Genomic DNA, 16,828 nt, shown 5'->3' with positions numbered 1-16,828 from the left:
GCAAATGCTAGCCAAGGAAGGACAGCAGTTCGATCCCCCGGCATCCCATATGGTCCCCCCACGCCAGGGGCAATTTCTGAGCGTTTAGCCAGGAGTAACCCCTGAGCATCAAACGGGCGTGGCCCGAAAAACCAAAAAAATAAAATAAAATAATAATAAACACAGGGGCCAGAGAGACAGCTTGGAGGTAGGGTGTTTGCCTTGCATGCGGAAGGATGGTGGTTCGAATCCCAGCATCCCATATGGTCCCCTGAGCCTGGCATAGAGCCAGGAGTGACCCCTGAGCACTGCCAGGCATGACCCAAAACCCAAAAAAAAAAAAAAAATCACTCCCCCTCTGGAAACATGCATTCTACATTTAACTAAAATAAATACTTCAAAATGAAGGTTCTTTGTTTTGTTTCGTTATTGGAATAACCCAGCAATGCTCAGGTTTTATTCCTAGCTCTGCACTAAAGAATTACTCCTGGCGGTGCTCAGGTGATCACATGGGATGCTGGAAAATGACAGGGGGCCGGGCGGTGGCGCTGGAGGTAAGGTGCCTGCCTTGCCTGCGCTAACCTAGGACGGACCGCGGTTCGATCCCCCGGTGCCCCATATGGTCCCCCAAGAAGCCAGGAGCAACTTCTGAGCGCATAGCCAGGAGTAACCCCTGAGCCTCACAGGGTGTGGCCCAAAAACCAAAAAAAAAAAAAAAAAAAAAAGAAAATGTCTTACACACTGTACTATTTCTCTGGCCCCCAAAATGAAAGTTCTTAGCAACACTAATATTTAAATGATGTATCTCTGAAGCTTGGGGATGTGACTCAGAAGTGGAGAACTTATCTTGTACTGGCAAAATCCCTACTGTTGTGCTATCGCTCCTTTCTCCATAAATTTCAAGTTGTTTTCAGAATATTGCAGGAATATTAAGTGGCTATTAGGAGCCAAAGCAACTGATAGGGCATCTACTTTCCATGTTGCCAACCAGGTTTGATCCCTAGTGTTGTGGATATAAGTATTTTAGGGGATTACTATGTTACTCACCCTAACCTGATTGGTAATTGTGCCCCCACCCTAGGGTAGTACCTGATTGGCAATATGGTCCACTGAACCTGCCAGGAGTAATTTCTGAGAACTGTCAGGTACGGCCCAAAACTTAAAAAAAATAAAGTGGCTTTTATTTATTTTATTTATTTTGGGTTTTGAACCATACCCAGCTGCGCTCAGGAGTTACTCCTTGCTCTATGTTCAGAAGTTGCTCCAGCAAGGATCAGGGGACAATAGGAGATGCTGGGAATCAAACCCAGATTCATTTCAGGATAGCTGTGTGCAAGGCAAGTGCCCTAGTGCTGCACTATCACTCCAGCCCCTAAAAGTGGCTATTTATATGAGAAAGAACCTAAGAGGACTAGAGAAAAAGTATAATAATTAAAGTGTTTGTCTTCTATCTTGCCAACCCAGGTTCAAATCCCTAGTACCACATATGGTTCCGAAGTACCGCCACCAAGGGTCACTCCTAAGTTCAGAGCCAAGAATAGTCCCTGAGCACTTCTAGATGTGCTCCTCCATACCCTAATAATAAGACTTATACAGGGGACGGAGAGAGAGCACAGCGGTAGGGCATTTGCCTTGCATGTGGCTGATCTGGGAGGGACCGGGTTCAATGCCTGGCATCCCATATGGTCCCCCAACCCTGTCAGGAGAGATTTTTTTTTTTTTTTGGTTTTTGGGCCACACCCGGCAGTGCTCAGGGGTTACTCCTGGCTGTCTGCTCAGAAATAGCTCCTGGCAGGCACGAGGAGAGATTTCTAAGCATAGAGCCAGGAGTAATCCTTGAGCACTGCCGGTTATGACCCAAAAACCAAAAAAAAAAGGGGGGTGTGGCCTGAGAGCACAGCAGCAGGGCATTTGTCTTGCATGCAGCTGATCCAGGTCAGACCGTGGTTCAAATCCTAGCATTCCATATGGTCCCCCATGCCTGCCAGGAGCGAGCACAGAAACACGAGTAACCCCTGAGCGCCACCAGGCATGGCTCAAAAACCAAACAAATAAATAAAATAAGAAAGAAGAGTTATAACAGTAATCTTATAGCTAATAAAGTATTTAAAAAGTCATAGAACAGGGGCCAGAGAGATAGCAAGCAGTAGGGTATTTGTCTTGCATGCGACCGACCTGGGAGGGACCCATTTTGATTCCCAGCACCCCACATAGTCCCCCCAGCATGCCAGGGGCGATTTCTGAGTATAGAGCCAGGAGTAACCCCTGAGCACCACTGAATGTGGCCCAGAAACCAATCAATCAATCAATAAATAAATATTTGGGGCCAGAGAGATAGCATGGAAGTAAGGCGTTTGTTTGCCTTGCATGCAGAAGGTCGGTGGTTCAAATCCCAGCATCCCATATAGTCCCCTAGCCTGCCAGGAGCGATTTCTGAGCATAGAGTCAGGAGTAACCCCTGAGCACTGCCGGGTATGACCCAAAACAAAACAAAACGAAACAAAAATTAGGAGCTGCTAAGGTGGCGCTAGAGGTGTCTACCTTGCAAGCACTAGCCAAGGAAGGACCTCGGTTCGATCCCCCGGCGTCCCATATGGTCCCCCCAAGCCAGGGGCAATTTCTGAGCACTTAGCCAGGAGTAACCCCTGAGCATCAAACAGGTGCGGCCCCAAAAACCAAAAAATTAAAAATTAAAAATAAACATAAACATAAAATTAAATTTTGGGAAGCCGGAGAGATAGCACAGAGGTAGGGCACTTGCCTTGCAGGCAGCCAAATCCAGGACAGATGGTGATTCGAATCCTGGCATCCCATACGGTCCCCCATAACTGCTAGGAGCAATTTCTGTGAGCAGAGCCAGAAATAACCCATGAGCACCCCCGGGTATGACTCAAAAACAAACAAAAAAAATTAGATTTGGGGGCCAAGGAGATAGCCAATGGTTTGGAGCTGATGCTTTGCTTGAAAGAGCATAGGATTGAACACTACACTCTCTTCAAGAAGCACCAATCAAAACAACTACCAAGCACCTAATTGAAGTAAACCCTAAAGACCACCAGATCTGACCCAAAACAAAACCTAAAATCAGAATTAGTAATGTTTTGTTTTTTGTTTTTTTATTTTTGGGCCACACCTGGTGGTGCTCAGGGGTTACTACTCCTGGCTGTCTGCTCAGAAATAGCTCCTGGCAGGCACGGGGGACCCTATGGGACACCGGGATTCGAAACCACCACCTTTGGTCCTGGATTAGCTGCTTGCAAGGCAAACGCCGCTGTGCTATCTCTCCGGGCCCAGTCATGGAATTTTTTTTTTTTTTGGTTTTTGGGCCACACCCGGCGGTGCTCAGGGGTTACTCCTGGCTGTCTGCTCAGAAATAGCTCCTGGCAGGCACGGGGGACCATATGGGACACCGGGATTCGAACCAACCACCTTTGGTCCTGGATCGGCTGCTTGCAAGGCAAACCCCGCTGTGCTATCTCTCAGGCCCCTTAAATTAGTTCTAAAAATCAAAGTTTGTTTCTAGGCTCGAGAGATTGTATACAGGACAAAGTGCCTGCTTTGAAAAATGCCCAACTCCGGGGCCGGAGAGATAGCATGGAGGTAAGGCAAACGCCTTTCATGCAGAAGGCCGGTAGTTCAAATCCCGGCATCCCATATGGTACCCCGAGCCTGCCAGGACATATTTTGAGCATAGAGCCAGGAGTAATCCCTAAGCATTGCCGGGTGTGACCCAAAAAAAAAAAGAAAAAAGAAAAAAGAAAAATGCCCAGCTCCTCTACCAAGCTCAAAAGGAAAATAATGCTGTCTATAGTTCCCAGATAGTCTGGTCAGGGCTGATAACTGTTGGCATTCTAGGAGTGAATGAGTGGCGGTAGATTCTCCTTCCTGCTTGAAGCCACAGTAGTCCAGCACCACATCCTATACCCTCACACAAAAGAGTCCCAGCTCTACAATTTAACCTTGTCAAATTTTCAATCCACCAAAATTTGTTTCATGTCTATAAATTGTGGACCACTTCTGGCTACTCAACATCTTAAAATTTCATAATACTGTCAGCGCAGTAGTATAACAGGAAATACAATGGGAAAATTACAAAGAGGAGCTGGAGTGATAGCACAGCAGTAGAGCATTTTGCCTTGCAAGCTACTGACCCGGAAAGGACCCAAGTTCAATCCCGGGCATCCCATATGGTCCCCCGAGCCTATCAGGAGTGATTTCTGAGTGCAGTGCCAGGAGTAACCCCTGAGCAATGCCAGGTGTGATCAAAAAACAAAACAAAAAATAAAAAAAAGAAAGTTACATACTTCTATGTAAGTCGGCCCAGAGAGATAGTACAGAGAGTAGGGTGTTGGGCCCAGTGATAAAATAGCGGGAGGGCAATTGCCTTGCAGACTACTGCCTCAAGACTGATCTCCAGCATCCCATATAGTCCCCAGAGCCTGCCAGGAGTGATTCCTTAGCCCAGAGCCAAGAGTAACCACTGACTACCACCAGGTGTGACCCAAAAGCAAAACAAACAGAGCCAGAGAAATAGCACAGTGATAGGGCGTTTGCCTTGCATGAGGCTGACCCAGGACAGACCTAGTTTTGATTCCCAGCATCCTGTATGGTCCACTGAGTGGAAGTGCTTTCTGAGTACAGAGTCAGGAGTAACACCTGAGCACTATCAGCTGTAGCCACCGCCCCCCCCCCCCAAAAAAAAAAAAGAGTACGGTGCTTGTCGTGTGTGTGGCCGACCCAGGTTTGTTTCAAGCCTATGAGTCCACTAGGAATGATTCCTGAGTACAGAGCCAAGAGTAACTCTGAGTGAGCACCACCAGGTATAACCCAAAAACAAAATCGAAACAAAAACACACAGAAATATACCATGCTCAATTAGTCTAAAAAATAACAGAAGGCTCAGTAAATCCTTAAATACTGACTTTAGTAATAACATGAATATAACGATTCTTTCTTTTTTTTTTTGGGGGGGGGGGGGCTTGGGTCACACCCAGCAGCGCTCAGGGATTACTCCTGGCTCTATGCTCAGAAATCATTCCTAGCAGGCTCGGGGGACCATACGGGATAACAGGATTTGAATCACTGACCTTCTGCATGCAAGGCAAATGCCCTACCTCTAGATCCATAACAATTATTTCAAATTGATCCTTGTTGATCTAAGTTTCAATAAACCAATTTGCCTTTGTACTGTAACAAATGATTGAAGTAAATGTGCCTGCAAGGAGGCAGGCTAGAGTGGTAGGTGGGAAATTCGAGACACTGGTGAAGGGAAGGTCCCACTAGTATTGGGATTAATATCTGAAAATCTAATGCCTGAAACAACTGTATTATGAACAACTTGATAAATCAAAGTGTTACAACAAAATTTTTTTTAAAAGGTACTTGTTTTCTTTCTTTTTTGGTTTTTGGATCACACCCAGCAGTGCTCAGGGGTTACTCGTGGCTTCACACTCAGAAATCACTCCTGGCAGGCTCGGGGGACCATATGGAATGCCGGAATTCGAACAAATGACCTTCTGCATGAAAGGCAAACACCTTACCTCCACACTATCTCTCCGGCCCCAAAAGGTACTTGTCTTGCATGTGCCCATACCTAGTTAAATTCTGACATCACATATGCTTCCAAGTACCAAGTGATTCCTGGGCCCGTAGAGATAGCACAGCGGCGTTTGCCTTGCAAGCAGCCGATCCAGGACCAAAGGTGGTTGGTTCGAACCCCGGTGTCCCATATGGTCCCCCGTGCCTGCCAGGAGCTATTTCTGAGCAGACAGCCAGGAGTAACCCCTGAGCACCGCCGGGTATGGCCCAAACCCCCTCCCCCCAAAAAAAGGTGATTCCTGGGGGCCGGAGAGATAGCATGGAGGTAGGGCATTTGCCTTGCATGCAGAAGGACAGTGGTTCGAATCCCAGCATCCCATATGGTCCCCTGAGCCTGCCAGGAGCGATTTCTGAGCATAGAGCCAGGAGTAACCCCTGAGCGCTGCCAGATGTGACCCGAAAAAAAAAAAGTGATTCCTGGAGGGCCGGAGTGGCGCAGTAGTAAGGCATTGGCCTTGCACATAGCTGACCCAGAACAGACCTCGGTTATTAGGCCTCATACTATAAATCTCATTCTAAGTAAACATAAGTAAATAAACCTGATTTTGGACCTCCTGTAAACAAAGTAGGAACTCTACCTGTTTAACTTTACAGCCCAAAGAATAGCAAAATTTGAGAAAAATATTTTTTAAATATGCATCAAAATTATCAATAAACATGAAAAACTGAGTTATTAGGCCTCATACTATAAATCTGATTCTAAGTAAATATAAGAACTTTCCCACTGAAATTCAGACATCAAGGACATTTGCATTTTCTATTCATAAAAGCATCCTAAATCGTCCTACATCAGAAGTTCTGACAAGAGTTTGTTTGAGGACAGATAACACATTACATTATATTTAGATCCAAAGGTTAAGTTTTCCCAGTTAGTTACAGGACTTACCTATCCATGTCATCATCTCCAGGTAGTAAGGGTGGGAGGGGCAAAGGAGGCAATGTTGAAGTTTTTAGGTGTGGAATAGCAGCTGTTACAGATACTTGAGTCTTCACAGAAACCTGTACAGGGGGCTGAGAATTTGCCTGAGAAGACAAAGTAGATGTCCTTGGGTGGGTGGTAGGGGGCAAAGTTGAAGTACTAGACGTGAGAACCTGACTAAATGCTGGCTGGGGAGGAGGCAGAGGTGGCTGTTGTGGAATAGCTGGTAATGGAGGCAAAGGTGGTAAGGGGGGTATCTGAGGTGGAGGAGTAGTAGTTGGTAAAGGAGGTGGAGAAGTGACTGTTGGGAGAGGAGGAGGGGTCTCTTTTTCAATAGTCTCTGCCTCTTTTGGAGTAACAATCTCTTCTTTTAGCACTACAGGCTTAGAGTCTCTTGTTCCCTGCACTTTTAAATCTTTAACAGGTTGCTTCCCAGACTGCTCATCCAACTTTACTTTCCCTGTATCTAAAGAATTTTTGACCTCCGTATTTGTATGCGTAATATTCAACACTTCAGTATCTGGGGTGGATTTTTCCAATTTTATGACTCTGGGCAACTTTTTAGACTCCAAGCCTGAATCCTTAGCCTCTACTGAACTGTTCTCCTTTCTAGGCAAAAATATAGGTGAACCCTTAGATTCTTTTCCATCCATTTTTGCTGCTGCAGCAGCAGCTGCTCTTTCCTTCTTTTTCCTACTGAGTTCAGCTCCCAAGCTGGAGTTCAACGGTAGCCTGACAGGTGAGATACTGGAATGTCGACTGCGTGACCCGGATCGCTTCTTTTTACTATGAGAAGATGAGTGTCTTGAATATGCAGGACTTCTACTTCTAGACTTCATAGATTTCCTACTGGAAAAGAAAAAGAAAAATAAATGCAAGCAACAATTTTTTTGTTGTTGTTGTTTTTTTGTTTTGTTTTTTTTTTTGTTTTTGGGCCACACCCGGCATTGCTCAGGGGTTACTCCTGGCTGTCTGCTCAGAAATAGCTCCTGGCAGGCACGGGGGACCATATGGGACACCGGGATTCGAACCAACCACCTTTGGTACTGGATCAGCTGCTTGCGAGGCAAATGCCGCTGTGCTATCTCTCCGGGCCCAAGCAATAATTTTTTAAAACTGAAAATACTGCAACAGAGAAAAAGAGATCAGTAAAACAAAATATGTAGAACTACAACTTTAAAAGCTCTATAGTTGGGCTGAAGCAATAGCACAGCTGGCAAGGCATTTACCTTATAAGCTGCTGAACTGTTTCAGGTCCTAGAATCACATAGGATCTCCAGGTCTCCCCAGGAATGATTCCTGAGCATAGAACCAGGAGTAACCCGAGCTCTGCTGGATTTGACACACAACCCGCAAAAAAAACCTCCCTCGCAGTTTTATAAATTTTGTAAGTAAGGTAAGGCACTGTTTCTATACATATCAATCTAAGTTCCTTGATAAGGTTTAATAAAAGTATCATATTATAGATGTTAATAAAAGAAGAAACCTGTGCTCTAAGACATTTAAGAACTCTTTAAAAAGAAGCCAGATGGGGTCATAGTAGCAGCACAGTAGCAAGGTGTTTGCCTTGCACATGGCTAACCCAGGACGGATTCGGGTTAGATCCCTCGCATCCTATATGGTCTATCAAGTCAGCAGCTTTCTGAACACAGAGCCAGGAGTAACCCCTGAGCATTGTTGGGTGTGGTCGAAAACCAAAAAAAATAAATTAAAAAATAATAAAAGGCCAGAGTGATAATATAGTGGGTACGGCACTTGCCTTGCACACGACTGACCAGAATTTGACCTGGGTTCAAACCCTGGCACACCATATAGTTGGGATTTTTTTTTTTTGGTGGAGGGGCCATACCTGGCAGCACTCAGGGGTAATTCCTGGCTCTGTGCTTGGGAATTATTCTTATGGAGACCAGGGAGATCATATAGGACGCCAGGAAAAGAAAAAGTTCAGCAGGGAGCCAGAGTGACAGCATAGTGGTAGGGCACTGCCTTATACACTGCCAATCCAAAACAAACCTGGGTTTGACCCCCAGCATCCTATATGGTCCCTGAGCCTGCCAGGAGTGACTCTTGAGCATTGTTGGATATGGCCCCAAAACTAAAACAAAAGAAGAAATGGTTCAGCATAGTTAAGGCAAAAGTCCTATAGAAATAGCTCCTGACAGGCTCAGAAGACCATATGGTATGCCAGGGACCAAACCCAGGTTGACCACAGGCAGGGCAAACGCCCTCCCACTGTGCTATTGCTCCAACTCACCATATGGTTTCCTAAACCTTGCCAGGAGTGATCCTTGAATCCCAAAGAAAAACAAAACAAAAAACACCAAAAACCCTCTATATTTGATCTTCACATATTTTTGTAAATCTAAAATTGTTTTTATATGGGGGCCTATATCCAGCAATGCTCAGAAGTTAGTTATTCCTGGCTGTTTTCAGGGTTGAAGATTTTTGTTTTGGTTTTGTTTTTTTGTTTTTGTTTTTGGGTCACACCCGGCAGCGCTCAGTTACTCCTGGCTCTACACTCAGAAATCGTTCCTGGAAGGCTCGGGACCGTATGGGATGCCGGGAATTGAACAAGAGTCCGTCTGGGGTTGCCAAGTACAAGGCAAACGCCCTACCGCTGTGCTATCGCTCTGGCCCCTCACGAATTTCTGTTTTTTTTTTTTGTTTTTTGTTTTTTGTTTTTTTTTTTTTTTGTGGTTTTTGGGTCACACCCGGCAGTGCTCAGGGATTATTCCTGGCTCCAGGCTCAGAAATTGCTCCTGGCAGGCACGGGGGACCATATGGGACGCCGGGATTCGAACCGATGACCTCCTGCATGAAAGGCAAACGCCTTACCTCCATGCTATCTCTCCGGGCCCCCCCTCACAAATTTCTATGATAGATAGACTTCTAAAATCTGCAATACTATGAAATATTATAAGGCACTTTTTACAAACTTTTATGTTTGGATTTTAGGAACACATACTCCTAATTTGGTGCTCCAAGAGCTTCCTGACAGTGCTCCAGCTACAATGTAGCACCAGAATCTGGCCTGGGTCTTCTGCATGCAGGTCAAGTACTCAGTCTTTTTTTTTTTATTATTTAAGGGCCACACCCTGGCACTCAGGGGTTAATCCTGGCACTGTGCTCACAGATTACTCCTGGAATGCTACAGGGACCATATGAGCTGTCAGGGATAGGACCCAGGTCAGCCACTTGCAAAGGAGCATACTCGCTGTGCTATTACTCTGACACCAAGTATTACTTTTAGTTTTGGGTTTTGGCTTTACCCATTTAAATAAAATTGCCACCGTTAGTCACTAATAATTAGGTGGTAGCAAAGATTCCACAATTCTGCCAAATACCTTTATTTTAATAACAAACTAACAAAATAAAATAAAATAAGAATGCCATAAAAGAGATCAGTACATTCCTCCACTGTCTTGGGACTGAAGCAGGTAGAGCACTTGCACTGAGTTCAATCCCAACCATCCTATATGGTCCTCCAAGACTGCCAGGAGTGATTTCTAACTGTAGAGCCATTTTGTTTTTGGGTTGTTTGTTTTGGCCACATCGGCGGCACTCAGGAGTTACTCCTGGCTCTGCACTCAGAAATCGCTCCTGGCAGGCTCAGGACCATATGTGATATCAGGAACTGAACCTGGGTTCATCCCGGGTAGGCTGTGTGCAAGGCAAACACCCTACCGTTGTGCTATTACTTTGGCTTCCTTGGAGAATTTCCTAAGCATGGCAGGATGTAACCCAAAAATGAAAATTTAAAAAATAGAGGAACAGGCACACAGGCAACCCGGGACAGACCCGGGTTCAATTCCTGGTAGCTCATATGGTCCCCTGAGCCTGCCAGGAGCAATTTCTGAATGCAGAGCCAGGAGTAACCTGAGTGCCACTGGGTATGGCCCAAAAACCAAAACCAAAAAAATAAAAATAAAATAAAATAAAGTCTTTATTTTCTTATGGAACAGAGAGACTTATACTGATGGAGTTCAATACTTGGCACTGCCCTGGAGGACCAATTCTAGCACAGCCAGGAATGACCTCAAAAAGAAACACATTCTCAGAACAAACTTAAAGAAAATAAAGAAACTTAAAGAAAAAAACAACCCTCAAGAAAATAAAGGGTCAGGGTTACAGCAGGTGCAGCAATTAAGGTGCTTGCCTCGCACACCGAGATCAATTCCTGAGTGCAGAGCCAGGAGTAACCAAAGCACTGGCCCAAAAAAATAAATAAATAAGTGCAGAATTGTTCTTCAAGCCCATATACTTTAAACATGGATCTCACGTTTGTCTCGGTTTCTTTGATTGCCTATCCCCACTCTGGAGAAGCCTGTGATCTTCCTTGAACGTGTACTTCGTTCTCTCCTCTCACATCTTTCTAAATAAGCTTCAATAAAAACTGTCTTAAAATAAAATAAAAGATGAGGCTGTAACTATAGCACCGAAGTAGGATATCTGCCTTGCATATGGACCAACCTGAGATGGACCCTTATTCAATCCTAGGCATCCCACATGGTCCCCAAAGTGGTCTGCCAGTAGTGATTTCAGAGCGCAGAGCCAGGAGTAACCCGAGCACCAACAGATGTGGACCAAAAAAATAGAAGGGAGGGAGGGAGTCAGGGAGGAGAGATAAAAACAAGTACTACGGGGCCAAAGAGAGTTCAGTGTGTAGGGTAACTAGTTGTCTTGCATGCAGTTCATATGAATTTGATCTCCACCACCCCATATGGTCTGTGTGAGTTCAAAACAAAGAAAAAAAAATTTTTAATTAGTTCTTAGGGGGTCGAGAGGTTATAGCACTTTCCCTACAAGTGGCCAAATGTGGTCCAATGCTGGCATCATATATGGTCCCCCAAGCACCATCAATAGAGGTCCCTGAGGACAGTGCCAGAAATAAGCCATTTGAAATCCTGATGATGGCCAAAAAGTTAAGTTTTACCATTTTATTTCACATACATATACTTCAACATTTTTGAGGGCCATCCCCATAGGTGCTCAGATCTTACTCCTAACTCTACTGGTGCTGGGGATAGAATCCAAATGGGCCACATTTAAGACAAGCACCCTATGCTCTGAACTCTCTCTCCAGCCCCATACTATTTGTGTTTTGTTTGTTTTGGTTTGGTTTGTATTTGTTCCAGAGACCATACAAGGTACTTAGCACAGAACCCAGGTCAGCTGCATACAAGGTAAGAGCACCAATGACCATACTATCTCTCTAGTCCCAAAGCTTACTTCTTTTATTTAATGTCAGAAATCAAACCTAGGGTCTCCCATATACAAGGCAACTGTTCTATAACTATAGAATCTAGGTAGGGCTGTATGGGGCCGGAGAGATAGCATGGAGGTAGGACATTTGCCTTGCATGCAGAAGGACAGTGGTTCGGATCCCGGCATCCCATATAGTCCCCCGAGCCTGCCAGGAGCAATTTCTGAGTGTAAAGCCAGGAGTACTCCTGAGCACTGTCGGGTATGACCTAAAAACAAAAACAATCAAACAAAAAATCTAGGTAGGGCTGTAAAAAGAGTACAGCAAAATAGGGTACTTGTTTTGCATGCAGCTGACCCAAATTCGATTTCCACATATGATCCCGGAGCACAACCAGTGATCTGAGCATAGAAAACTCTAGGTAGTACATATCTTCAACTAGTTTTTCCAATTTCTCTGAGTTAGAAAAATTAAAATGAAATGGATCATGGTGGGGGGAAACATGAGCTATTATGAGGCAGAAAAATCTAAGGATCTTTGACCCTAATAGCTAAGAACTTTACAACTTAATAAATTAAAACTAGCTTTATGGGCCCGGAGAGATAGCACAGCGGCGTTTGCCTTGCAAGCAGCCGATCCAGGACCAAAGGTGGTTGGTTCGAATCCCAAATCCCGGTGTCCCATATGGTCCCCTGTGCCTGCCAGGAGCTATTTCTGAGCAGACAGCCAGGAGTAACCCCTGAGCAACGCTGGGTGTGGCCCAAAAACCAAAAAAAAAAAAAAACCTAGCTTTATATAGGGCCAAAGCAATAGTACAGCAGTTAAGAGTGCTTGCCTTGCATACAACTATCCAGAATCCCAAATGTGGCCCCAAGTCTGCCAAGAGTAATCCCTGAGTAGATGTGGCCTAAAAACTAAAAAAATAAAGTAAAAGTAAAAAAATAAAACAACAGGGGCCGGAGAGATAGCATGGAGGTAAGGCGTTTGCCTTTCATGTAGAAGGTCATTGGTTTGAATCCCGGCATCCCATATAGTCCCTCGAGCCTGCCAGGAGGGATTTCTGAACATGGAGCCAGCAGTAACCCCTGAGCACTGCTGGGTGTAACCCAAAAACCGAAAAAAATAAAATGGGCAAAAGAGATGTACAGTGGGTAGGGTGTTTGCCTTGCATGAGATCAACCCCAGTTCAATCCAGCATCCCACATGGTCCCCAGAGCGTGGCCCAGAGTAATTCCTGAGTGCAGAGCCAAGAGTAACCCCGAGCAATGCCAGGTGTAGCCCCAAAGCAAAATCAAACAAACAAAAAGGGCAAAAATCATATTTAGTTATTAAAAAAACACTGAATTTCATATATCTCTACCAGTTTCATGTTTTCTTTACATGTAGACATTTTATTGACAGAATCCAGATATTAGATACTGTACTATGCACTATGTACCTAATAACATAATCCTCATAACTAAAAGGTATATACTTGCAGGGGTCTCAAACTCGCGGCCCGCAGGTCGTTTTCAACTCCCGGCCCGTGGGTCGTTTGGGGCCCTCCGTATAACACTTTGTGGCCCTGCCCTAGAGGAATCTTTTTTTGTTTTGTTTTGTTTTAGTTGTTTGGGTCACAGCCCCCAATATTCAAGGCTTACTACTGACTTTGCACTCAAGGATCACCCCGACTTTGCTTCCTGTGGCCCCCAGGTAAATTGAGTTTGAGACCCCTGGTATAGCTATTATTTCCATTTTACATGAAGAAATCCAAGTATTAGAAAATTGATTTTTTTGTTTGTTTGTTTTTGGGTCACACCTGGCAGCGCTCAGGGGCTACTCCTGGCTCTATTCTCAGAAATCGCTCCTGGCAGGCTCTGGGGAACCATATAGGATGCCAGGATTCAAACCACTGTCCTTCAGCATGCAAGGCAAATGCCCTACCACTATGCTATCTCTCTGGCCTCAGGAAATTGAACTATTTACCAAAGGTTAGAATATTAAGATTAATTAGGATACCATTCAGGTATAATTCCTAAGTCATATTCTGCTCCTGTAGAAGTTTACTAACAGAAATAGAATTCACTTGAACAATTACATTTCAAGATAGCATGGCTTCCCCTTCCCCTCAAAAAAAGATATGGTAAAAGCACTATGACTTTAGCTGAAGATCCTGAAAACTGGGCCAGAGAGAGTACAAAAGTTAAGGTGCTTGCCTTTCACATAGCCAACTCTGTTTAAAGAAACCAAATTAGGGAAGATGGAGCAATAATAAATTTAGTGTGGTCCTTGCATGAGGCCAACCTGGATTCAATCCTATCAGATCTCCTAAGTACCAACAGGAATAGCCCGAGTACAGCTGGGTAAATGACCCCCCCCAAAAAAAAAAAAAAAAAAAAAAACTAACAAGAAATTTGGAGGGGCCAGAGAGATAGCATGGAGATAGGGTGTTTGCCTTGCATGCAGAAGGATGGTGGTTCGAATCCCGGCATCCCATATGGTTCCCCTGAGCCTGCCAGGAGCGATTTCTGAGCATAGAGCCAGGAGTAACCCCTGAGCACTGCAGGGTGTGACCAAAATAAAAAAAAAAAAAAAAATAGAAATTTGGAGGGGCTGGAGAGATAGCACAGTGGTAGGGCGTTTGCCTTGCATGCAGCTGATCCAGGACAGAGTATAGTTCAAATCCAGGCATCCCCTGTGCCTTCCAGGAACAACTCCTGAGCGCTGTCGGATGTGACACCCCCCAAAAAATTAAATAAAAACCAAAAAAAATTTTTTTTTAAAAATGGAAATGGAAATAGAAATGTAGCTCTGTGAAAGAGTGCTTGCTTACCTTGCATGTATGAGGCCCTGGGTTCAAACCCCAGTACCACCAAAAAAATATTCCTGAGTTAATTTCTGCTACACTACTTCATCAAAAGGAGTAAGACCTCATCAGGTCGACTTCCACAATAAACTTCAAATAATTATCTTGGGGTGCAAGAGACATTGGTTTAATTTCTGGTACTACAGGTCTCCTGAGCACCACTAGGCACCACCAGAAGTAACCCGAGCACAGGACCAGGAATAATCTGCCACCCACTCCCAAGTTTGGATAAGAAATCAAAAAGTAGCCAACACTGGGGCGAAGGGATAGCAACAAAGTGGTAGAGCATTGCCTTTCATGCAGCCGACCCAAGACGAACCCGGGTTTGAATCCAGACATTCCATGGGTCCCCTGAGCCTTCCAGGAGCGGTATCTGAGCAGGAGTAAACCCTGAGCACCGCCGAGTGTGGCCAAAAAACAAAAAATAAACAAACAAAAAAAGTCGAATTATGTCTGGAAAAATAATACAGTAGGTAAGGTACTTGTCTTCAAACATAAGATCTAGATTTGATCCCTGACACCCATGTCTCATCAAGAACTACCATGAATTCCTAAGCACAGAGCTTGAAGTTCTGAGCACTGTCAGGTATGGCTCAAAAGCCAAAAAGAGTCAAATTAGGATATATAACTTTCATAGCCTATAGCCTAGGAGGTGGACAAAACAAATGATAGAAGAAAATTACCTTTATATAACTCAAATTTTTTTTCTTACATCTCCTATTTGGTCCAAAAACTAAAATACTTTATATATAGATAGATAGATAGATAGATATCTATATATATTTAAAAAAAAACAAGGACAAGAGTTAAACAGCTAGGCCACGTCAGAAAAATAATAATCACTCTATGCAATTAATCAGCAGAATTCCAAGATTTCCCTCACCCAGGAACTTACCAATGAAGAGCCCCACAAGGTTAAGTACCTACCTCTGGCAGTATTCGGCACTAAAACTCCACACTTGGCCAACTAAGGGTGAAGTGGACACCAGATTCGTCTCCTTCAATCTACTTTAACGGCTAGCCTAGAGCTAAGTGTTCTGATCAGTGATGAAACATTGGGGGACGGAACAGCATGTCACCTGGCCTAAAGATCACGTACCTAGCCCACCCCCAAGGGAGGGAGGAAGGAAGCAAGGCCTGTGCGAGTCGGTGAAACTCACCTGGCGAGTGGACTCCGACTCAGAGACCGTTTGCTCAAGAAGGGGCTGCTGGACCTCCTGCGGCTATAGGGGCTGGGGGAGCGGCCGCTGTAGGAGCCGCTCCTCTCGTAGCTGGACGATCGCCTCCGGCTGTAGGGGCTCACGGATCTCTGCCTCCGACTGTAGGGACTGGGGGAGCGGGTGCTGGACTGGTAGGCGGAGGGCTCCTTGTACGGGGGGCTCATCGACTGCCTTCGCGAGGTGCTCCCGGGGCTCTTCTTGTACGAGTCGTAGTTGCTGGACGCGTGCGATCTGGTGGGGCTCAGGTCATAGTCTTGGCCGTAAGAGGCTCCCGAGGGGCTCTCGTCCTGCTTGGGGCTATCGGACCACTTCCGATGGGGGCTCCGAGATCTGCGTTTGGGGCTGTCCACGGTCTTGTAGCTTTTGGGGGTTTCCCTCTTGCGATGACTTTTACTCCGATCCTTGTGGCCCGACTTGAGCTCCCGTTCTTTCCTCGTCTTCTCCTTATGGAGTTTCGAAGAAGAAGATCGGGACTCTTTGTTGCTGCTGCTACCGCCGCCGCCACCGCCGCCGCTCTTGGCTAAGCGAGCCTTCCCGTAGTCCTCGCTGTCCTCGTTGGCACGCTTCGAACTCCCCGAACCCCGGTCCTTGGAGGCCCCGGACTTGCCCGACGCATCCTGGGCCTTCTTCTCCTTCTCGGCCCCTTGCTTGCTGGCTTTCAGCACCTCCCGGCCCCGACGGTGCTGGTGGTGCCGGTGCTTATGGAGGCGATCGCCGCCACCACCGCCGCCGCCGCTGCGTTCGGCCCCGCGCCGATCGTCGTGGTCCCTGCGGTCCGATCGGAAGGCCGCGTCGTCCGAGAAGGTGTCGGAATCCGAGCTGATGTCGTCGTACTCCACCAGGGGCTTGATGCCCGTCCCCAGCGGGGTCCCGGCTTCGGGGCCCAGCGAGCCCGGCTCTTTGGCGTGCTTGGATCGGTGCCGCTTGTGCTTGGACGACGCGGGCCGGTGCCGCTCTCGGCTGCCGCTGCTGTTGGAGCTGCCTCCGCCGCCTCCGGGCTGCAAAGTTCGAGAAGCGCCTCCACTCGCGTCCTTTTTGCCCCCATGTCTCTCGGGGTTGGGCAT

At 45.9% G+C, this 16,828-nt stretch overlaps 1 protein-coding gene across 2 annotated transcripts in view; it reads right to left on the bottom strand.

Annotated features, from left to right (window-relative positions):
- The window catches only part of CDK12 (cyclin dependent kinase 12), an 81,218-nt gene extending 64,390 nt beyond the window's left edge, over positions 1-16,828 (bottom strand). For both annotated transcript variants that reach the window (XM_049778901.1, XM_049778910.1), the window contains exons 1-2: positions 15,705-16,828; positions 6,464-7,345 (exon numbers count right to left, since the gene is read on the bottom strand). In XM_049778901.1, coding sequence (XP_049634858.1) covers positions 6,464-7,345; positions 15,705-16,828 — 2,006 coding nt within the window. The remainder of the gene's footprint in view (positions 1-6,463; positions 7,346-15,704) is intronic.

This window comes from Suncus etruscus, chromosome 1, assembly GCF_024139225.1.
Source record: "Suncus etruscus isolate mSunEtr1 chromosome 1, mSunEtr1.pri.cur, whole genome shotgun sequence".
Taxonomy (NCBI): Eukaryota; Metazoa; Chordata; class Mammalia; order Eulipotyphla; family Soricidae; genus Suncus; species Suncus etruscus.
Note: the sequence above shows the minus strand (reverse complement) of the source record. Positions and strands in the feature narration are given on the sequence as shown.